The sequence below is a fragment of the Puccinia triticina genome, chromosome 7A, assembly GCF_026914185.1.
Source record: "Puccinia triticina chromosome 7A, complete sequence".
Classification (NCBI taxonomy): domain Eukaryota; kingdom Fungi; phylum Basidiomycota; class Pucciniomycetes; order Pucciniales; family Pucciniaceae; genus Puccinia; species Puccinia triticina.
The window spans coordinates 228,654-252,692 of record NC_070564.1 but is presented as its reverse complement, the minus strand read 5'-3'; the positions used below and the strand labels follow the sequence as shown (position 1 = coordinate 252,692).

At 50.1% G+C, this 24,039-nt stretch overlaps 4 protein-coding genes across 4 annotated transcripts; 3 read left to right on the top strand and 1 right to left on the bottom strand.

The window, feature by feature from the left end:
- Positions 1-1,457: 1,457 nt before the first annotated feature.
- Positions 1,458-10,095, top strand: PtA15_7A34 (uncharacterized protein; the record flags this gene model as incomplete). Its single annotated transcript, XM_053170948.1, has 4 exons — positions 1,458-1,494; positions 1,559-2,121; positions 2,234-2,276; positions 9,872-10,095. 4 exons carry the CDS (start codon positions 1,458-1,460, stop codon positions 10,093-10,095), a joined length of 867 nt encoding a protein of 288 aa, XP_053021863.1.
- Positions 10,096-12,493: 2,398 nt separating this feature from the next.
- On the bottom strand, positions 12,494-12,826 carry PtA15_7A33 (uncharacterized protein; the record flags this gene model as incomplete). The annotated part of the gene is made up of 1 exon (XM_053170937.1): positions 12,494-12,826. One exon carries the CDS (start codon positions 12,824-12,826, stop codon positions 12,494-12,496), a length of 333 nt encoding a protein of 110 aa, XP_053021862.1.
- A 1,768-nt stretch (positions 12,827-14,594) lies between these two features.
- PtA15_7A32 (uncharacterized protein) lies at positions 14,595-16,361 on the top strand (the record flags this gene model as incomplete). The annotated part of the gene is made up of 3 exons (XM_053170926.1): positions 14,595-15,149; positions 15,294-15,854; positions 15,939-16,361. The coding sequence occupies 3 exons, from the start codon at positions 14,595-14,597 to the stop codon at positions 16,359-16,361; spliced, it is 1,539 nt and encodes a 512-aa protein (XP_053021861.1).
- Positions 16,362-16,809: 448 nt separating this feature from the next.
- PtA15_7A31 (uncharacterized protein) lies at positions 16,810-22,820 on the top strand (the record flags this gene model as incomplete). Its single annotated transcript, XM_053170915.1, has 9 exons — positions 16,810-16,921; positions 17,037-17,251; positions 17,320-17,487; positions 17,558-17,656; positions 17,729-18,162; positions 18,231-18,294; positions 19,575-20,187; positions 20,258-21,463; positions 21,541-22,820. The coding sequence occupies 9 exons, from the start codon at positions 16,810-16,812 to the stop codon at positions 22,818-22,820; spliced, it is 4,191 nt and encodes a 1,396-aa protein (XP_053021860.1).
- Between the last annotated feature and the right edge of the window lie 1,219 nt (positions 22,821-24,039).

The window sequence follows — 24,039 nt, the reverse complement described above, 5'->3', positions numbered from 1 at the left end:
TACCATGCGCATTTGTGGTACCAGATTTCATCTAGACAACCTCCCAAATAATTGAAAAATTTGTACAAAGAAACTCCATGATCTTGTGCATCTTTTGTTCACCAAAACCTTCATCATCCAATGAGAATTGACATGGCCAGAAAGGATTGAAAAATACAGCTCTCTGATTCTCTACACCCATGGGGTTGACATAGTGCATCAAGTCCCTCCTTTGGAGGGTCCCTGAGAGGGACTTAGTTAAGTTGGCCACAAACTCGGGCTTACTTGACCCAAGAATCTTGCAAACAAATGTGAATGCTCTAACCTGAAATAAAACATCTGGTGAGCCAATAACCCTCTTGGGTTTGTTAACCCGGAAGTTAACCTAGACAAATGCGCTTTGACGCTAGTAGGGTAGTAACCCGGTCCCTTAACTTGAATTTCAACGGAACCAATGCAAAATTCAAATGGTCTTTCTGAGGGGTGCAGGCATCAGATCTGTCAAACTCTGGAATTCTGGAATCTGGAAATTTGGATCTGACTCTGGAAGGCCTTCGAGATCAATGGGAAAGTCCTCCAATGGAGGACTTCCCGTCGCAATCTGGGAGCAATCTGAGAGCCTCCCAGAGTCTCAAAGCCTAAATTTCCCTGCGAAATTTGGCTCAGATCTGGGTCTGGAAGGGGTTCCCAGATTGATGGGAAGTCCTCCAATGAAAGTGAAATTTGGTCCGGGTTCTGATTCAGGACTTAATTTTGTCTAACTTAACTAAGTCCCTCTATTGGAGGACTTCCCGCCAATCTGGAAACCCAGATTTTCCCAGATTTTGCAGGGAAATCTAGGCAGATCTAGGATTTGGGAAGATCGAGCCCAGATTTCCCCGCAAAATCTGGAAAAATCTGGGTTCCCAGATTGACGGGAAGTCCTCCATTGGAGGGGGGACGCCGTCCCGCAGGGACCCTCCGAACCAAGGAGGGAATTAGTTCGCTCCCCCGAGGAGCTAAGTTAGACTTTTTGTGGGATTCATTACTCGGAATTGACACCCCACCGGCACCCTACCCCACCACGAACTTACACAGCGGGGCGAAACGAGAAATGGTGGTGCGCCACATCCGAGCCCCAGCTAGTACACGCCACACAGGCGCCACTGGGACCCTAAGATTGCCCCGCGGTGACCCACACTTCAGACACCGCGCCCATAGCGCACCCGTGACGCCCAGCGTCCCCTGGCGTCACGGAGAGGTACCCAGCACGCCTGAGGGACCTTGGGGTCACTGGCGCGGGACCATGACCGGCCCCAGCACGCACCGGACCTGGCGGCTGGGTCACCGATTAATTACCCTCACGAGCCAGGGACGCCCCCCCACCACTGCCCGAGTACCCCTAATCACCGCGTCTGTCCCCGATATATGCGGACTTGTTGGAACCGAAAGGAGCCACACTACTCCGCTCTTTCAGCTACCCACCGCGACCTCACAAAATGCGACAAACATCAGGTGATCGGCAGGAAACCGACGGTTAGTCACGCGTTGTCCCACTATTGAGACCCTGCAAGCCACCACTGACAGTCATATCCAACAGACTACATTTTTTCCGACCGGAAGTATATATGCAAGAGCTGCCCCCTGGCGAGAGGGACCACGAGCTGGCAAGCACATTGTCGAAGGAAGGCACACCAGATCAACGCCCAACAGCGGGCAGAAATACGGCGAGCGGCCGCCGACCAAGCGAAGACGACAGAACAAGGGCCAGACGCTTCGTGGGCGGCCCAAGAGCCAGACCCTCTCCCAAACAGGCAATCTCCCGCTCCAGACTATCCGCAAGATAACTGGGAAGACCATCTCGTTTGGGACCGCATCGAGGGTATATGCAACCTCGACCCCCCCACCGCGCCCAACTCCAATACACGCACTCTGGTTGACGATTTGGTTGAAGCCGAGACTGAGGAAGCCGGTCGCTATGCCCACTATGTGCCCTATGCCCCACCTGAGCCAGCTCCCCCGCGCGAATGGGACGATACATCTGTTGCAGCACCTCAGGACATGAACGGGGCACATCCAGCAGTTGAGGTTCCTATCCGCCGGACCGATGTGCAATCTGACCGGGTTGCTGCGAGCCCTTGGTTCCCTTTCAAGGACAAGTTGGTAAGCATTCCTTCCTTGTGGCATCTCCGCGTCATCTCACTGAATTTCATCACCTATGTTGGGACCTAATTGGTTCGATGATCATTGGACACACCCGCTCCATCGTGTCTAGGACTCTTTGCAACAAGCCTCAAGCTATCTTAAAGCTGTGCGATGTTGATCTTCCTTCCTGGGCCGCCGTCCGCGCCTTGAGAGCAAGAATAATCAAGTTGTTGGGCCCCAAAATGCGCAAGGCGGTTTCAGTGTTCGACACTCCTTGCTATTCCCTGAGCGTCAAGAAAATCATTTCTGAGGTGCGTCCTGATTCATACTTTGATGCAGACAGTCTGGTGAATAGGCTAATATGGTGTGGGACATCAGGAGTTAGCCAATCCCCTAGTAGGCAAACACCTTGAGTTCTATCCCGAGCTGACAAACGGTCTCAACATCAGCAAGTTTTCCCAATCCGGGAAGTGGGTGGGTGGCCTAGCGCGGGCCCACCGCCCCCAAATGTTTGAAGCAAATGGGAAGCATTTCTACATTTATGAACCCGCGCAATTGAAGTCCCTGGCCGTAGTTATACCTATATTTATCGTTAATTATCAGTCGGCTCTACACGTCAAGTGCATCCAACTTGATGAAAGCCATGTACGCAAAACACGCACCAGGAAAAAAAAGTAGTCACTTGATGGAAAGTGACATGACACAGCTTTGTTTTCAGCTCCAATGCTGCTCCTCTCCACCAGCACATCTAGGGCTCACATGATAGGTGTCAGGATCAAAGCACTCAATGTGAAAAAAACAGATGATGCTCAGCTTTTGCCCTGGCCCAGCTGATGCTCAGCTTTTACCCTGGCTCAGCTGATGCTCAGTTTTTCCCCTGGCCCAGCTGATGCTCAGCTTTGGAACTGGCCACCTGATGATCATCTTTGGCCCTGGCACAGCTGATGCTCAGCCTTGTCCATGGCTCAGATGATGCTCAGCTTTGGCCCTAGCCTAGCTGATTTTCAGCTCTGGTCCTGTCCAAGCTGATTCCCATATTTTTCCCTGGCCTGGCTCAGCTAATACTCAGCAAGCTGAGCATCAGCTGGCCAGCGAGCCCAGGACTGGGCCAAAGCTGAGCATCAGCTGGGACAGGACTAGGAGAAGGCTGAGCAAGGACTGGTACAAAGCTGAACATCAGCTGCGCCAGGACTAGTACAAAGCTGAGCATCACCTGAGCAATGACTGGTCAAAAGGCTTTATTCCAATTCTGAGAGTAAGCTGTGTGAAAAAGCTGAGTATGAGCTGGGCAGAAAAGCTGAGTATGAACTGGGTGCCAAAGTTGAGTATCAGCTGAACAGAATTGAGGATCAGTTGGGCTCATCAAAAACTGAACAGGACCACCTTGGTAAATTTTGGAAGTTGAGGAGATGGTTGGGAGATTGGGGTAGATAGTGGATAGATATTGGATAGATGGTGGGTAGCTGGCTGGAGCTGGTGTAATGTCACTTGTCATCAACTGACTATTTTATTTTCCTGGTGACGCGGCCTCCTTAAGATCACCATTCCTGGCCGCTTGGCGATAGGCAATCCAGCTTTAACCTTGATTCTGATCACAAAATTCTTGGGGATCTATTCCGAGATCATCTGGAAGAAGACTGGCAACCTTCTGTGGAAGGAGTGCGGCAGGAAGATTTATGGTATGTAATCCTCCTTGATCATGTACATTGTAGGCCCCTCTCTCGCCATTGGTAATGCTTTTTGCTTGACTTACATGTGCTCTCAAGAATCTTTTTGTTGGGGTCGTGCCGAGGAGATAGTCAAGTTTCCCAAGCCCTGGAGGGAGACGGCTGACGGTCTGATCATCTGCCATGTGCCGTTGACGCTTTACTCCGACGACACATCAGGTAATGTGTCCAAACAATTTAACAAGCACATATCATTTTATTTCACGTTGTCCGGGCTGCCACCACATATTTCCAACCAAGAGTATCATTGCCATTTTTTGGCAACGTCAAATTTGGCCTCTGCTTGTGAGATCTCCGAGCAGATTGTGGAGGAACTGAAGTGTGTTGTAACAAGATTTTGTTTTGTCAAGGGTTGTGCTGCTTGCTGCTATTCACTAACTGGGTTTCAGTGAGATGACCACGCAAGGTTTCAAGGCTTACGATCACAGCATTGCCAGACCTGTCTGGGTGGTTGGTCTGGTATTATGTTTCTTAGGAGACTCACCTATGCACGCCGAGATAACAAATACTCCAATCCCGGGAAACTGCCTCCACCCGTGTAGGATATGCACCCTGTCGGTGAGGCTGCAGAAATTCAAGAAGACTCGCACCTTCATTCGTCATTTCCTCCATCAGGGGTTGTGTGGGGAGAAAGTGTGTCCTGAACAGCTGATCTCAGCAATGAATTATGCTGACAAATTAATTTGGATTGATATTTAGCTCTGAATGCTCGCAAGTGGTCTGACACGCGACAACACACGCATGAGTTATTTGAAGTAGCCCGATCAAAAAGCCTCAATGCATGTACTACGAAATCGAAAGGCCTAGGTGTGAAGGATACTATCACCCTGAAGCTCCTGACAATGGCCAAAGGGAACGCAGCTGGGGAAGCAAAAATCATCCAATTTTTGGCGGGCAACAAGTACCGTTTATATAATCCGATATTAGAACTCCAAGGTACGCAGTATGATTTTGATTCACATTACCCTTTGACTGCAAGTTGCTGAATGTTGGCCCTCCAATCCATTAGGATTTGATGGGGTGTGGGATACGCCCGTGGAGGTCTTGCATGTGGTCCTTCTTGGAGTAGTCAAATACTTGGCTCGGGATCTTGTGGCTAGCGTGCCAAAGGAGAGCAAGGTCGTACTATTACGCCGCCTCCAATCATTCAATGTTGTCTCTCTGAACATTACCTCTCTAAAGCCCGTGTATCTCGTTGATCACATCAAAAGCTTGGTAGGACGCGACTTCAAAATACTGCTCCAGGCCGGTCCGTTTGTTTTGTCCAAATTCTTGAGTCCAGATGTGAAGCCCCGCACGACTTGCAGGCTTCACTAGGTGACACTTCACCTATCACATGATCTCCACCAGCCAGGAGTATAGTCACAGCTCCTCCCACCCCCTTCCTAGCTCGGCAGAGACTCCAGACCCCCATCGATATCTCTCTGCCGTGGCTAGGTGAGTTCCTTTCCTTTCCCTTTCTCTCCCTTCTTCCTCAAGACAGATGTACATAGAACTAACACAGAGAGACTCCGGACCCCCATTGATATCTCTCTGCCATGGCTAGCTCCCTGCAATACAGCCCCCGAGGACGTTGGATCTAGAACGTGCCCAGGCCTAGTGCCTCGTCCCTCCGTGCCACCAGCCTCCGAACAGTGAAGGGTCTTCCAACCCTTACACTTTTTTTTTCTAGACCCAAAACACCCTCGTCAACCCCGGCGATATCCGTTCCGCAAGAGCCCTGTTCTCAATTTTTTTTCCGACTCTGTTTCCGTCAGACTTCTCAGTCTTGAAATCCGTTCCAAATCCGCTTCCGCCAGACTTCTTAGTCTTAGAATCCGTCTGACTCCGTTTCCGTGAGGCTTCTCAGTCTCAAAAAAAAATCCGTTCCGACTCCGTTTCCGCGAGGTTCTAATCTTGAATTCCGTTCCGACTCAAGTTCCGTGGGACTTCCTAGCCTCACAAATCCGTACTAACCCCTGTCTAGCGCCCCAACTCCGTTACACAAAGGCTTCTTAGTCTCGAACCCACACCAGACTTTTCAGCCTCAAATCCGTACCAACCCCCTCCCCATCTCCTCTTTAACTTTTGGCCAACATCCCAACTTGGTCATCAATCAAGCAGCTGCATGGTTATATGTCGAAATATTGGGCCAATTCAACTGGCCAGTGTCCTACCCCCTCTGAACTGCTCAAACGTTGGTTTCGAGCGGGTTATGCGGCCAACAATTTCCATCAAAAACTCCAGGAAGCCCTGCTGCTGGGAGACAAATGCACTTCAGTCAATGGGCTTCTTTATGTCAACGGCCGCTTGGTCATCCCAGAAGACTCAGAGTTCCGCCTCAAAATCATCAGCACAGAGCACAAAAAACTGGGCCACCTGGGTTGCCCTGAAATGGTCGCCCGGCTCCGTAATGATTATTTTTGGACGTCCTTATCCGACGAGGTACGGGATTTTGTCCTCAAGTGCCCTACTTGCCACCATTCAGCGGTCCCGGCTTTAACATCTGGGTACACACCCACCAACAACCCTCTCCAGCTCAGTTACGCCCAATTCCTCCTTCCAATCCCGGTCTTCCTCAGCAGGGACCTCATTCCGCTCTCCTCCCCCTCCTGCACGACTCCCAGCCTGTTCCCACGCCGTCAACTGCCACCCCTCATTCCCTGTCCAGATTGACAGGGAAAACTCTAAAAGAACGTCAGAACAGTCATCTGGTGGATACGAGGCGCGAATCAAACACCTGGAGAGGGTGGTGGAAGTCCTCTTGGCTAGAGTAGAACAAACGCAGCTCCTTGGTCACTACACACTTGGTTCTCAGCTTGCCTTGCCTGCTCCGCTGGCGGGATCTTTCCGGTACTCAATGGAACAAGGACTGCAACCGGTGCTATCCAGAGCGACGAAGGCCTCCCTGCCAATGAACTGGCGAGATTGCGGACTGAAGGGCATTGGACGGGTTGCCCCAATCACCCCGCCAGGTCTGTGTCCCTTCCCAGACCCACGGTTCTCCACACCCAACCGAGCCTTTGGGGCCAAAAAGATTTCGGACGCCCTCCGCCCATCTATTCGCCGCATTGTGCCTAACTGTCCACCAGCCACCACAAGCACGCCCCCTTCCCGCCCGGTGTGGTGAGCGCAATCAACGCGCGCCGCGTGTAAAATAGCCACAATCTAAACATTTTTAACATAAACAAGCAAAAATGTATCTTATATCACTTTCACCAAGATGTTACATAGTTTTCTTATTTATTTAAGCGCTTTAAGAAGGTATTTTCTGGCTCTAAATATAAAAAACACTCAATATATGTAATCCTTCAGAAATAGCCACTTATATATACAAAAATAGTATAAAAAGAGATTTACAGTAATTTTCTTTACACTTTAATCTAGTACTCACTTCTAAGAATTGTTTAACATCTTTGAGAAGTATTCCAGACTAAAAATCATTTGCATATAGAAAAGCCAAGGCTTATAAGTAACAACAATTTCATTACATAGTTGTAAATCTTTCTAGACCAAAAACTACTCTCATACTAGCTTGTAGAATATAAAAGAAGCTCATCTTGTGGCCTTTTTCTTCCCCATGTCAGCATTAGAGAAATAGTACCACGTTACTATTTAGCTTTCATCACATCTTGTAAATTTGAAATTGATTATTATAACTCGTGCCCCTGTGAATTAAACACTTAAAATTGACCCCATCTTCGCCATAAAACCCTCTTCTCTTCGCCTTACAAGTGATTGACACGAGTATTTTGTAGTAGCAGCGCCTAGAAAGATTAAAGAAGCCACAAATCTTATTTTTCTTTGTGCTATTTCTCCCAGAGTCACCGGAGAGCAGCCCTTCAAGCACTCTATCCTCTCCAAGCTCTTTCTCCCCCAACCGTGAGAAGTTCCACACCGGCAACTGCGGCCCGATGGCCTGACCAATTGAGCTTTCCATCAGACGCCCTCTCAACCCCCCCGACCCCCCCGCAATCAGCCGCATCCCCGCCGTCATTGACCAGGCCCTCAACAGCCTCCCAAACCTCCGTCCTCGCCACTTCATCAGTCACACCCCCGCTGTCCTTAACCAGGCCATCCACGGCCTCCCATATCTCCTTGCCCGCCGTCCCAAAGGCTCTTCCCGCCCAACAGGACACGGTTAACCCTGCCGCCCCACATTGGCCATCACCTGCCTTGCACGCTCCTCCACAACTCTCTCTTCCTCATCCTCCCAGCCTATCCACCTACATTCCCCCCACCAACCACGATGATTCTCCATTCACCAGACAAAGTCATGAAAAACTGGTACCCCCCAATGCCATCCTTTCCCCTCATCTCTCCCGCTGGCCTTGGTTCTTCTCTGCCTTATTCTCCCTCTTATGCTTCACCTCCTCCTTCCCATCCTTGTCTCTGCTCCCTTTCTTTCAATTTTTTCTTTTTCTTTATAGGGGGGGAGACTGTGAAGCCCCGCACAACTTGTGGGCTTCACTAGGTGACACTTCACCTATCACATGATCTCCACCAGCCAGGAGTATAGTCACAGCTCCTCCCACCCCCTTCCTAGCTCGGCAGAGACTCCAGACCCCCATCAATATCTCTCTGCTGTGGCTAGGTGAGTTCCTTTCCTTTCCCTTTCTCTCCCTTCTTCCTCAAGACAGTTGTACATAGAACTAACACAGAGAGACTCCGGACCCCCATTGATATCTCTCTGCCGTGGCTAGCTCCCTGCAATACAGCCCCCGAGGACGTTGGATCTAGAACGTCCCCAGGCCTAGTGCCTTGTCCCTCCGTGCCACCAGCCTCCAAACAGTGAAGGGTCTCCCAACCCTTACACCAGAGAAAAAAATGATTTGGAACTCCCTCTGCAAGCTGGCCCCCTTCATTTTCCAAACGCGCATCCCGAACCTGGCGGTTTATACTGCCCAAATCAAGGCTCACATTGACATTTTTCTGTATCATCTCATCAAGTCAATCGCGCAGTGGGTCAACAAACCAAAGATACATATGCTGGTCCACCTATCAGACTCAATTTGGCTGTTTGGGCCGCCATCCATATTTTCGACCAAAAAGTTTGAATCTTACAACGGTGTTCTGCGGCTCGCGTCGGTCCATTCGAATAGACAGGCCCCAGGTTGTGATTTGGAAACGTCTTTCAAAAATTATTCAGCCATCAGGTTTGTCCTATTGGGGGGTGTACTTCACGACCCACAAACCGGGTTGTGCCGCATCCCAAAACCCGTGATCACATCTTTGTTCCTTGGGAATTGCATTGTACAGGGCGCGATGGGGTACAACGCTTGCAAGTCAGAGGTCAAGGCCAAGACGTACCCGTGCAGGACCACTATGTGTGTCCCGGAGTCAGATCAAAGGCCAGTCCCCAGCGTACTTTCCAGGCTCCAAGGGGAGCCGACGTTGACACAGATTGCGCAGATTCAACTGAATAAGAATGACTGCGTGGCTCGCGGGGTATTTGTGGTTGTATGTGCATCATCATCTAACAGGACTGTTGGGTGGGTACAGTAACCTGACACTAATCATCTTGCGTCTGCATAGGTATCACCGGGGGAACTTGCTGATGCGCGTGTGGGAATGGTTGAGTCACTTTGGCTATCTTCATGGGGGGGGGCGCCGCCGCTTTTATGCCGAGGTGACGGTTTTTAGCCTTGGGGGGGTGTCTAATTATTACGGAATGCGGGAGTTAGGCTGCACACAGTGCACCGTAGTGGTTCAAGCCAAGGTGTGTCATTGGTGTGTTATTGCGCGCCTGTCTGGATGAGTCTGGGCTCATGATTGGGATTGCCATTTCTTCCAGGAAATGCGTGGTTGTTTGAACGTCCAGCATGACTGCCACCAAGGCTGCTGCCCGGTTACGCTCTCTAGGACTACTCACATGGAGCGACAGGACACTGCGGCCAAATCATGGCAGGTCAAGCACACGGACAATATCAATTACATCATCAACGCGGCCTCGCTTCATGATCCTCACCTGCACCAATCTATCTCGAACCTGCCTGTGGCCAAAATAGAAAACCGGGATTGGTTGGATTGCGTGGCAACCGTACTTGACAATTGGGTTGCAGATACCAGTGGAGTTTATGTCACCTCGGATGAAGAAATATATTCAGAAGGAAGTGTTAATGCTGCTGAGGAAGAGATGGACAATCCTCTGGATGAATCTCAGGATGCCTCCAATGGATATGATGCAGACAAAGATGCCAAGGGATCATCGTATTGGTCTGAGGAAGAAGACAACCCATTGCCACAGGAAAAGGACAATGATTATGACGGAGATGCAGAAGGATGATCACCCAAGCATGAGGAATCCCATCTCCATTTTTTGATTTGCCCTTCCACTGCGCCCCCAATTTGAATTTGTCATCTCTATGGTGCATATTTGTAATCCATTCTGCTGTGCTGGGCATTTCCTTGTGCCGCCGGCGGTTGCGTGTCGCCTGGGTAGCCATCAGGCTCCTTTCTTTCCGTGGGATCATTTCCCACTTGGGCTGACCCAGGTGCTACTCCTGTAGCCCTCAAGTCATCCCGGTACGGGCTGAGTGGAGTTAGTTTCCTTTCTCTCTTCTTATTCCTCTCCCTTTAACAAGGTTTGGAATTCCTGAGGGTTTCCCTCAGAAGGAGAGTAGGAGCTACTTGTGGGAGGGGCTTGGTTGTCCCTCCTTCAAGAGCATCACTCCTGGATAGTGTTAAGGCCCGAAAAGCTGGAGCCCGCGCCCGTAACTCAGGTGCAGCCTGAGCCTGGCTCTGCGCCTAACAGTATCCCTCAGCGTGGTCTATTCCTGCATTGCATCACTAGATCAGGATTCTACTTGGGTTATCAAGTCTTCTAAATCTTGTGGGACCGTGATCACCAATTGGTCCCGGCTCCTGTGCCCGTCTCGAATTCCTCTTGACAGTGTGTCCGCTTTGTTTTCCGCTGAAGTGACGCGCTTGGCCACGAGGTTTATTTGGTGTTTGATCAACATTTTCTGTATCAATTTCCATTCAGCGTTCACAAATCTGTTGCCTGATTTCCTCTTGTGGATCACTGATTCGGTTGTTGAGTTATCCGTCCAAACGATGAAGGTTTTGCTTCCCTTTGCCCCAATTTTGATTAGCATCAATAGGCCGAGCTGTACCGCAATAGTTTCTAGGCGGGATATCCTTTCTTTCTCCGTTTTTTCTGAAAGCCCTTCCTCGAGTTTTTCAATTGACCGTAAGCGGAATTGGGCCCATTTGCGGCCTATCAGCACTCCTATCCCAAAGCTGGTGGACGCGTCGCCCACCCACCCAATTTTGGTTGGGTCCGGATTCAAAATCAACCTAGTTGACTCAAACCTGAGCAAGGTTGAGAGCCATTCGTGGAGGTCCTCATTCACATCTAGTGGGACCGGGCGGATAGACTTCTGATCGACCCATTCCATCAACCATTTGTAGAGGCTGCATAGGTAACAGCGGAGCTGGGGCAGGACGTAGCAGACGTGGTTTAGTCAACCAACAAGGACTTCGACTTCTCCGTATTTGAAACGCGAGCCAAGCTCAAGGAAGACCTCGATCTGTCCAATCCGTTTCTTAAGTTTGGTTTCCGGTAGACGCACGGTCTTAAGGACACTGTTCCATATGAAGCCTAGATATTTCTGCTCCACCAGGAACGGGGCAAATTTCTCTTTGTTAGTCTTCACGCCTAGTTGATCAGACCGTAGCACCACATCTTTCATTTCGACGTTTGACCTGGCATCTTTGACAAATAAGTTGTCATTGACCCAGTAGAAGATGGTAATGATGTTGAATTCCTTCATCATGATCCGTTTCCACGCATCGGCCGGCCTACCAAATGAACCGCATCCCGCCACGCCTCCGAAGGTGATGCGCGTATCAAGTAAGATCTTGTCATCAAACGTCCTAACCATGAGATATGGCCACTGGTGTGGCGCTGTTGGGATTTGCCGGTAGGCTTTCTCCTAGTCAAAAATCGCCAACAGGACCGGATGTTCCAGTTCTCTGATAAACTTTGCCACGGCGTTGAAGTCGTCCCAGGTCGTGGTGAAATCATTGGCGCTTATGAAGGAATTCACGGACGGTATCCCTTGCTTCCCGTGGGGGAATGACAGGTCGTTAATAGGGCGTAAGGACCCGTCGCCATTAATGACGGCGCCGAGGGGGTTGGTTTGGAAGAATGAAAAATGTTTGTTCACCTCTTCGCGGCTAAATGGCCCAAACATTTTTTTGGCCTTGAGTTCCTTCATGATAGATTCTTCTATTTTCCCTCGTGCTTGAAGCGCGGACTCGTGGTTCGGAGGAGTGTAGAAAGGACCGGCAGAGTGCACCGTGTGTTGAGGGATCCCTTGGTCGAAACTATGCACGAAACTGTGTAGGACATCCTCAAATTGTGGGAGTAGGTCCCACTTACGCAGTGCGTTCTCCCACTCCGGTACATTCATCTCACAAGAGACCGCTGTTGGCCACTCTGTTTTGAGCGCAGCCTGGTCTAAACAAGGCCTCTTAGCACTCGGTGGCACAGGAGGGTCGTCTCCTTTACACTCCGGCAATCTAAATTTATTACGTAAGAGATGGATCAGACGTGGAGTTATATACAAAACAAGGGACCGAATCTAGTGGGGTAGTGGTAGTGCCCTTCCTCACAGTGGTTGAGGAGGAGGGGGGGGGGGGGGCATGGGGGGCATAGTCATGGGTGACGGGCGGGTAGCCTACGAGTTCCTTCCTCTATGATCACGCCTGCCACGGTCCTTGTACGCCGCGTCGTACCGGTTTCCCTTGTAACCTTGCGTGCTTGGGTATCTGCCAGAGCCAGAGCCAGAGCCGCGGTTCTCTGGTGGAGAATGGCCTTGTTGTGGCCCTTTCGCGGCTGCTTGGGTGTGGTTGGTGGTGGCCTTCCCAGCTTGTCCTCCGGTCGTTGCCTGCGTTTCAGATTTTGAGGTGTCCATGCCCGTCACTGGATCCCATGCTTTCCGCGGGCCACCTTTGATGTAGGGATTCTCCATGAACTCCGTCTCGTCGAACTTCCTGCAGTGAGCGATCATCTTCTGGGTGATTGTATCGTTGAAGACCAATATGTTGCTGATCAAAATTGACTTGTTTGGCATCTTGATCCGATGGGCGAAGGCGTTGGTGCGCACGTTGATATCATATCGGAGTCCGGTCATGAAACCGTGCTGCGTGACGAGTTGGTCGCAGTGCCGCTTGTGCAGCAGGAGCCAGCCGGCAAACTTCGGGTAATTGGCGACTTCGATCAGGGCGGTGTAGAAACCCTGATGGTTGATCGACCATTCGGCGTAGGTTTGTGTGTACTCGCAAGGGTACGGGTACCCGGTGTATCTGTCCTTGTCAACATTTGTCTTGTCCGCTCGGCTCCTTTTCTGAGAGTAGTGGAGGATGGCTTTATCTTGCCAGACCTCGTTGAAGATGGTCAGAGGGAGGGGGGCCCGGAGCTCAATCAAATTCTGTTTGAAGAAGGGCGTGAAACCGACGTTATGGCTAGTCGGCCTTGCGTCGTCATCAAAAACCACCCCTCCAGGGGTCGCCTTGGTTCCGCCCGTCTGCGCTAACTCCACCGGTGGGATGGGGACTGTGACTGCGACCGTGGACATTTTCCGGACGACCGGTGTGATAGAGGGGCCGAGTTGTGCACCTGCCGCGGGTTGAAACTTGGGTTTGGTCAACCCTTCACAGATTGCGAAGTATTGTTCCGCCAACGCGACGTTTCCGTCTTTCTCTGCTGCGAAGGCCTGATCGGTGAGCATGTCGATCTTGCACCGTATGGAATCGTTGTTGCTAGAACTCCCAGTGGTAGTGGGTTGTTCTGCTAAATCTGCGTCAACAGGATTTGCCGCTGTGTAGGGTAAACAACAGGGCTATCTCAGTCTCGCGTGTTTCCTTTGGAATGCCGGCGGTGAATGATGGATCGTCTTTGCTTCCCATTCCTGTTTTTTTTTTTTTTTTTTTTTTTTACTCACCTGTGCTGTCTACGCCTAGATCGCCGATCAGTTCCCGGCAGAGGCTTGCGAGTGCGTTACCTCTGCTTGATTGGCCTTCTTCACGGGTAGTCGGTGGGCCCTGTTTTGGGTTTTGCGATCCGGCGGGGGTTCTTGATTCTACCGGAGCCTTGGATGATGACCTCGTTGTCCGGTCGGTGGTGGTGACGGTCTTGGACTTCTTCTGTTTTTGAGGTTTGGCCGTCAGGGTTTCAGCAATTTCTTGTTGTACCAACGGCTTGTCCAAGTCGGGGTTGTCCTCTGCGTTCGCCTGAGCTAACTGTCTTACCTGGTCGGAGGTTTCTTTCATGCCGTCAATCATTGTAGAGGTGTGAGAAGGCGAAAAAAATTTCCCTTTACGGCGGCCTGGTGTCGATAGCTCGGCGTTGAGTCCGGTGGGAGTCAATCAGCGGAATTGCTTGAATCTCGGCCCGGGACTCTCCGCCGGCTACCCGTCCCTCTTGTGGTCAAGGTTGCTGCGGCTGCGCCTTGCTACGTGTCGTGTGCTGTCTAAGCACTGCGCCGCCTCAGGGCGGAGCGGTACCAGTGACATCTTCAGGTGCATCGGGCGCGCCGCTCCATGGACTACGCCCCCATCCGCTGCGCTCCTGAAAACTTACATCAAATACTTATCATCATTGGTCAAAAACTTGTGAACTTGTGCAATCACCCACAAGATGATTAATGTGGGTGGGGGCACAAAACCTGTACAGCTGTGCTGCGGGTGGCGTGGCTTGCCACATCGGACTTGGGCTGCAAGCTCGAGCTACTGCTGAGGGATCTGAGCCATCTCCCCAGAAAGGTGACCTCTCAGACCATGGACATATCACCCACGACTCACACTGGCGCGCCAAAACGCAAGCAAGAAGTTTGTCCGGACTCGCAGATCCCCTATGCCGAATTCAAAGAGTCATTGACAATGGACGAGGTACGCGAACGATATCCGGTGGCCGATGATACCTCAACCCGTGCTCATCAATTTGATGTGGAACTGGAGATCAAGTATTCCATATGGATTAGCAACCCCCCCACCAATCGATGCACCCACGGAACTCGGGATGGACGCAACGTAAAATTGTGGACCAAAGTTGTTGGCCCAAAGAAACCCATCACAATGGTTCTTGCTGGCAGCAAATCTGCGATGTGGGACTGGAAATGTGTTTGCACGGCTATTCTGGCTAAGATAACCGAAAGGGATCCGGGTGTGGGCCACGAGGCACGCTGCAACAATCTGGCCGGCGAACTCGATTGGACAGTCATCCACCTCGGCCCGCCGCTGACACCCTCACCTAGTGGGACAATGGCCGCCACAAATCTAACTTGGCCCCTGATCATCCCGAGCATATCGGACAAGGCGCCCGGGTCCTCGCTTGTTATCAGGTTATTGTGACGAGACCCATGCACTCCCCCGGTTTCTCAGCAGGAACCACCACAGGTGAGTTGAATTGTCCTTCTGCATGGGTAGCGTCCAATATTCCTAAAAATCGGCGCCTGATTTGTCCTGAGAATCACCTAGACACCCCTTGAAGACACTAGCAACTTGTCGCAACCGGGATTATCTCTCATCATCACGAAGGACGTCACGAAGGAGGTGCCGGAACTGTCATCTGGAACGGTTCATCTAAATCAACGCCTTGCTCGCGCACATCAGATCCACCCGGCCCGAGGCATGAACCCAATGATCGAGGTCACGATTATGTACACGCTTTATGTGCCTTTTGGGAAAGACACGCGCGGCCAAGTGTACTCGCAACTCTGGGAAACAAGTGAACCTCCGTGCACTATCCGCTTGGGCCTGACTGAGTTGGACTTTAACGGATTGAAGGATAAGATATGGGAGCACTTGTCTGAAGAAAATCGAATCCAGCGGGTTGATCTCGTGGCCAAAGCTAGCGACCGAGCCGACAGACTAATTTGGAGCTTTAGTATTGTGGAACCCAACCAACGCCGCATGCAAGGGGCCATACACCACCATGAAGGCAGCTATGCCAATTTTGCTTTGGCAGCCGCGAATTCATCAAGCCAGGCCAAGGTGGTCATTGAGGTGTGCATGCCTCAGGATTATGAAGTTATCACCGTCAGTCATCTGATAACCAAAACTGATAATCCCACATGATAACAAAGTGACTGAAGTCTTGCTCTTCCTTTCGTGCATGTGCAGCCCCTACCTCAGGAGACCGAATGGTATTATTCAAGAGCGAGCCACCCTGTGCTCCCTGTCCTCTGCGGCCCAAGCCCCTCAGCCCCCAGACCGCAAGCCGCCAACCCTTCGCCCTCGGCATTCCGCCCTAACACACCTATTGGGCCCTTACAGGCCCCTGTGGTGGACGCCAACGGGTCTCCCCACGCGACTCAACCGAAGAAAGAATTGCTCGATCTATCAATTGATGGATTCCTCTCATACTGCCGCATCCCCCTGAAAGACATGCGCGTGGATCAGGTCATCTACGACCAGCAGATCTTGCACTGGACCTCCTTCATAGGCCAAACTCACAATTCACTCGAGGCACTTGGATTTGGATGGGGAGTCCGAGATCTTATCTTGCGCGGGCTCAAACAGGTCAAGAAAGAATTGAATATATAGTCCAGTAACCACACAAATATTCCGTTATACCACATGCGGACCATGCTTACAGATACCTAACCCCACCCCCCTCGTGAATTTATGTACCAGAACCGCCCACCACCATGGGCGGACAAATTAACAGCTCACCTGCTAGTAACATGCTAAATAGAATATTGCCGCTCCAATGATAATCACAATATCCTCAGTGCCAGACCTACGCGCGAGGCCAAACAGCCTAATCCGAGTTAACATTAACCTAGTAAATGTTAGCTCTGTGTTAACCAGCTGGTCCAACTGGCCGCCGCAGGTGTGCGGGCTAACCCTAACCCGCCCCAGGCCTGCAGCCTTGGCACACCATCAGGGCCGGACCCACAAGTGGGCCCCAGGGGCCCACTGCTTTTATGGAGACCAGATATCTATCTGGCCCTTGGTGGCAATTACTTCCACGTCATCCACCCAAGCCAAGATGTTTGCCTCCACCGCCCAACAAGCCCGCGAAAATCGAGGTACTGCAGATGAACCCGCGGCCCCCCTGGAATCACAATCCCCAGCCCGCCGTGGGAGATCATCCAGTGAAGGTAAATCATGTTTATTCCATAATTATCAATCTATATGCCAATTAGGTCAGTTGCAATATGACATAATCTCCCAGGACTAATCCCCGCCCCCCAATGTCTCCGCCCTGATTGCCAGGCTCAGAGACTCCAAACCAGAGGCGACAAACAGAACCAGACAAGCTTGACGGTGGGTTTGAAAACCCATTTGCAGCCCCCACCAGATCCGCCATCAACAGACAGCAGGAACATCAAGAGGAACGTGAGGCTACCCCGCAGTCCCCCCTAACTGATTTTTTGACCGCTATTGCCGTCCCGCTGCTGCCCCCGGGAGCCTTAGACTTATTCCGCGAGGTGAGTCCCTGGGCACCAATCCCCTCAAGTTGGTGTGCCTAACCACCCGTATCATACTTTTCCAAAAGTTGTCCAATCCTGATCAGCAGGCGGCCCTCATGACAACCATGGCAGCCATTGCTGCCCGAGGGCATGACGGGCCCAACCCAAATGCAACGCCTAACCAACAAGTTGGTAACGGCCCCGTGGATCTAGCGGAAGAAATCCGCCAATTCCAATACTCTCTTGCTGCCAAGGTATGTTGCAGTATGATTGCCACTCCAATTGCATCTTTCCCTATCCCTTGACACCCACCCATGTTGCTAGAAATTAATCCGTAGGACGGCCCGGGAGAATTTTGTTCATCCTCTCATAGAGGCTTATGCCCAAGACAACCGGGTAAATTCATTATTCCAACTTGTCCTGGTGAGCATACTCCGTGTATCTATCCCCCAATGCCACTGAACCTGATCAGCCCTCCCTGCCATGCAACTAAAGCGCCAGTTACGGCGACAGACCCCCGCGGTATTGGAAGTGCACTTCCCTCCTGGGTTCATCGATGAAGATCACTATGCCGTTCAGCACGCCAACACAGCCATCAGGACACAGTTGAAGCAAGTTTGGAACAAATTCTGCAATCACTTGATGACTGGATTCAGCCCTACAGGTGACCCTACCTTGCCTAACATCCCCAATCTGCAGAATCTTTCCCAGATCATGTGGAGACACTTGAATCCTGCCTTAGCTGGCACACCTGATGGGGAAATAGATCGCCTAGTCAGTGATCCACGAATCCGAGTCCGCTATGCCTTCTTGCAATTGGGCACCCTTCAAAACTATTATGATCCTAAATCTCGGAACATCTCACAGTGGCTCCAGATTGATAGGAAACTCATTTCTAACCGCACACTGGCTGTGGATTACATCAATGCGTAAGTAAGGCTCCTTGTACCCGCTAGTCTGACCTGCTACTCATTCCCCTTCTCTCCTTTGTGCACAGGTGGCATCAACTCATTGGCGCAAAAGATGCGGAATTGTTTGGCCATGAGCCCATGGCTAGCAAAGTGGACAAAGCTGAACTGGTTGTCCCTTTGGATGCCGACGTCCAAGAAGAATTGGCCGCCCGCGGGATCGTTTGGCCGCCGGTCCAGTAGCTAGTCACCGACTAACTCGAAGTAGACATACATACATACTATGAATTTCCTCATTTATAGCAATGAAATGTTATAGGGGGCCATGCCCACCCCCATGAACCTATTATAATATATGTGTGTGCCCTGACGCTTGGCCAAGTGCCAGTACCAAAAGACCCGCCAACGCGAGTCCCATGGGCCCCGCAGTTGCATTTGCCCCATCAGAGTTCCGCAGACCATCCACCTGCCATCAGCCACCAGGATGATCCAATTGATTCGGATCTTGATTGATCTGGCATACATTGTTGGTGCCGGATTGCTCAGCTGCGGGTTGCTGCTGAGCGCCTCAAGGGACCCGGGTCAAATATCCGCAGGTCGCCGCTCAGGGCTCCAAGGGTACCGGATCAACTACCCGCTGGCAGCGGCTGAGCGGTCCCCAACCTTGCCATATCCAGCAACCGGGCCGCTCCAGCAGCGTGGTCCTCACCTCCATGGGACGCCCGAGGGACGATCCACGGCGCGTCGCTGTCGCGCACCAATCCCACTTCCGCAACAGGTGCGTGACCCGATTGCGCAACGGGGGCGTTTCGTGACGCCTCAGGGGCGTTTTGTGACGCCTCAGGGGCGTTTCGTGACGCCTCAGGGGCGTTTCGTGACGCCTCAGGGGCGTTTCGTGACGCCTCAGGGGCGTCACGGTGGTGCGCCCCTGGGACATGGCGAGATTGAGCGCCACCGTTGCGGTGATTGACTTGCGGGGTCCCAGGGGCGCAACCCGATCGCCCTCCGGGCGCTCCATCGGCCCCGGGGTGTAGCACTAGTCCCTCGCCTGCCGGGGGGCGCGGCGCGAAGCGCCTCGCACGAAGTGCGACCTCCCTGACGGACAGAGACCCTGCGGGGCTGCCTCACTGGGAGGCTTTGTTAAGCTCGACCCCACCACGTGTTTTCATCGCGCATGGATGGGGGCGTTCTGACATGTTTGGCTGCCAAGGGTGTTTGGCGCTAATTAGATCAGACTCTGCCCCTCGGATTGCAATCTTGGGTGAACTTGGGACTCGCCAGCCGGACGGGCCCAGCTAATTGTTTGTGGCAAGTTTTTGCACTTCCAACAATCTGTTAGCTCGATTGAAGTATTCGCTCATCTTTTTTCAAGCTTTTTATCTAAGCTGATCAAACTTCTATACCCATTTTACCGAGTTGATTCGACTACATAGATGATCAACCAAATCAAGCGGAGTTCTTCAATTTGCGAAATCGCCCTCGCCCAGCTTTTTCTTACCTTTGTTATAGCGCACTTGCCACCCGAAGCAACACGTGCTCTGCTTGATTTTGAAAGACAAATTGGACAACATCATCACGAATTCGATGACTGGATACAATCAGAACCAGGGCCTGATCTACACCTTCTGAACAACAACGCCGGCCATGTAACCTCAATGCCATCACTTGAGCATCACTTCGAAGAAAACCCCTTCTCTGAGGCGCCATTTGCCGCGCTAGATGTTGGTTGGGATGCAGCATGGCAGTTTGTCCACTCTTCCGTTGGCATCCCAAGAACTAACCCTAACCCGGTCTCGCAGTCAAATGAATTGGAGCACCATCAACTTGCTTATGGTTCTACAATGCCATCCTCCTCAAATCAGGATCGACTTGAAGATTATATTCAAATGGGTTTGGTCCATTCTGAAAGCGTAGATCAAAAAAAGTCCCGACTTGAAACTCTCGGCTTGCATTCCCAAACACTGCAAAGCCTGCCGACGGTGACCATATCCTCGCCGTCCAAGCATTGGCCTATTCAACACTCCAGTCTGGACAGATTCTTCGAAGGTACTCGTTTAAATTTGATAGTTTTTTTTCACCCGTGAAAGACTGAAGCATCTATTCTGTGTCAACGCAGGGCATGGTTCAGTTTTTGGCCACATAGAGCCTCGTGCAGGACCGATCGAGAACTTTACATCCCTTCAAAGGAACCTTCCCCCGGATCATCCAAATTCGAAAGAACTCGAGCAGTTCTCCACCACCAAACCTGACAGCTCTGCTGTGATCCCGCAAATTCCAGTAACTTTGAAAATTCCAATTGACCGTCAAGTGTTAAATCCTTTAGATATGTTTAACCTGGGATTAAAACCATACGGATTGATCAATTCACTAGCTTTTCCCAGGTCCTATCACCAGTTGAAATCTGGAAAGTCATTGCAACCAAACGTGCTGCACAGCAGCAAATTTTGGAATATTCTCAGCGGCAACAGCGAAGTCTCCAAGTTGCCTGTTCTGATTCGAGAGGTTATTGAATTTGGAAAGGCTAGTCAAGATACAGTTCTCCAGCGAGCCAGGATGCTGTTGAATGAAATCTTCTTCCGTGAAGAACAATTTCTTATAACTTTCTCTGCTTCGACATTTCAAAAAGGAGACAAGAAAAATCTCCCACATGAAGACACCAAAATACTAGAATTGAGATGGGGCGAGCAAGAAAGACTTCTTCATTGGTTGGTAACACTTTTTTGCTATGGAAATGAAAAGAGATCAGAAGCCTTAGAATTCCTGTTCGAACCGTCAGAAATTAAAGAGGGAAATCGCTCACTAGACTCATTTTATTCACAGTTTCTCTATTATTGTACAGCTCAAGACTCAGAGCTGAATTCTGAATTATTGAAAATGAAAGCAACAGTGGCAACCAATAACCAGAGGATCATTCAAGTAGGCACTGGCGATGCAATGAAAACACAATTTGCAATCAACACCATAGGAATTTACCTGAAATACAAAAACTTGACTAAATGGAGGAAGCTGTTTCCATTGGATGTTCACTTTTCCAACTTATTTGCTTACCTCAAGCAAAATGAGTATAATGGTCATATTGCACGAGTCTATCAAATCCATTTGAATCAATGGGAGGTAATGGAAGTCCTGCCATGGGAAAACACATCAAAATTTTGGGATCAGAGGTACATCAACATAGAAAAATTCAACAAGAACATGTGGAATTATAGGAAGATCATAGAGAAGAACCATTGGCAGATCATCAAGAAAGCTATCATAGACACTGAGGAACCTTTGGCAGATGACGAATTAAAACGAAATTCCCTCCCAACCATCTTCAAAGGTAATCCTTTTACGCTCTTGACACCCCATTTTTTTAACTATGAAAAAAACTGACATCTCTATTCTGGGCGAGAGCAGGGCAGGACACAATATCCGGCCATGCAGAAACCCGGCAAAAACCCAGCAATGAGATTTCATCTCTTAAAAGGGGCCTCATTGCCAGCGCGGATCATCCAAATTCAAAAAAACCCAAGCAGTTATCAGAAAAGAAACTTTTCAGTTCTACTGTGATCCCCCAAACTCCGGAAAGGTTTGTGGAAAAAACACCGACGGAACATTCTGGTGAACTGAAAAATGCTTTGGATATGTTTGCCTTGGGATTGAAATCATACGGAATGATCAATTCAGTAACGTTTCCCGGGCCTCGCCCGTGGAAAAATCGAACGTTATTCCAGCCAAACGTGCTCCACAACAGCAAATTTTGGGAAATTGTGAAGGGCAACAGCGAAGGCTCCAAGATGCCTGTTTTGATTCAAGAGGTTATTAAATCTGGAAAGGCTAGTCAAGATACAGTTCTCCATCGTGCGAGGACTTTGCTAGAAGAAATCTTCTTCCGTGAGGGTCAATTTCTCATAGCTTTTTCTCCTTCTGCAGTGGATTACGAAGGAAGCAAGAAAATTTCTCCAGATGGCAACAACGAAAGACTACTAGAATTGAGATCAAGCGAGCAGACGAAGCTTCTTCAATGGTTGGTAACACTGTTTTGCTTTGGAAATGAAAAGAGATTAGAAGCCTCGCAAGTCTTGTTCCAACCGACAGAAGTTGAGGAGGGAAATAGTTCCCTAGACTCATTCTATCAACTGTTTTATCAGCATTGTGCCGCTCAAGACTCAGAGCTCAATTCTGACTTGTTGAAAATGAAACAAACTACGTCAACCGCCGGCCGCAGAATCAAAGTAAGTTCTGGCGATGCGATGAAAACGCGATTCGCAATCAATACCCTGGGAATTTACTTAAAATGCACAAATCCAACTAAATGGAGGATTCTTTTTCCATCGGATGATCACTTCCCCAATCTGTTTGCTTTCCTCAGGAAAAAAGGGTACTACTTTCACACTCCGCGTGCCTGGGGAAGGCATCTGGTCCCATGGAAAACAATGGAAGTCTTGCCATGGGACAACCCACCAAGAAACGAAAAGATCAAAGCTACGGATTTCGGCGCTTTTATGGAACGGACCACTTGCGAGTCTATCGTGAAACTTGTTGAGCTCGGGGCAGATCATCATGAGCAAGCAGAACATGAAACATTCACCACAATCGAAAATCTGATGTTCCCCTCGACTCCGAGCTCGTCCGATAAGCCTCCAGTCCAAGGAGGCGCAAAGCGTCACCGAACGCGGAAGGATGCTCGAGGCTAGCCCCGCGAGCACGGAGCGACCTGCGCGAAGTTCGTTTTCCCTGCTGAACCGATGGATAGAGGGTTCTTCATCAATTGCCCAATCGTTGGAAACCAACAACTTATATTAGCAAATCCAATTGTTGATACATGGGAAGTAATCGCATTCTTCGAGCTGGCGAACTCGATCAAGACAAGGTTGAAGATTTCCAAAGGATCGTTTTTCTCGGTCTTTTAGAAATCGTTTCTCGATAGTTATCATTTTCGTTGGCCATCTCCGTAATCATTCATGTCGTCTCAGATTACATATTTCCCTTTTCCGAAAAATGTTTGTTGTACTCTCCCATCTTTGGGTCGTACATAGCTATCTTTCCTATGATCTTGGCACCGCTGATCTTGAAAGTCATGATTCCCACAATCGGGAAGCTCAGATTACAAATACACTGCATCTCTCACCCATTCATTGACTTGTAGTCAACTCAGAAATAAGGATTAGATCCGGACCCTGAAGACCCGGAGATACCCGACCGGGTATCGGGTCGGGTATCCGATTGGCTGTACCGGCAACCCGATCGGGTATCCGACTGGGTATATGTATGAGAGGCTGGAGCTCGGAAAGTGTCTCCAGCCTCTGGTGAGCCAGTCTATTGATTGATGATTGATTGGTGTGATCAATCATCAAATGTGATGCAAGCAGTTTGAGCATTTGATGCTAGCAATCCGATGAAAACTTGTATGTTATTTTTATTTTGTTTTTCGGAAAATAACTCGATAAAAGTATTGGGTGAGAGAAAAATGAGGAATTTTTCAGGGAATGTTGCGTTGAAGAGGATGATGGGAGGATGTAATCAACATCAATCACATTCTCATCGACCCAGTCCTTCAAGCAAATGAGTGCTTCAAGGGTATTGATGCACATTTGGTTTCGTGTATAATCCTGGATATGACAACCAGCTGAGAAAGCTCTCTCAGACGGAGCACTGGATGCTGGGACTGCAAGGTAGGTTTGTGCCATGTTAGCAAGGCTGGGGAACTGGTCGGAGTTGACCTTCCAATACATAAGCGGATCTCAATCTTCATCTTCACATTCAGAGGCCAGGTAATAGTCAATTTCATTGTCTACCAAGCACATTTTTCTTCGTTTTTTTGTGAACAGGCTGGATTTCAGAGTGTTTCTTGTGGCCTTTGGATTGAGATCGACATCTGTTTGTTCTTTGTTGTAGCGATCGTGTGTGAAAGTG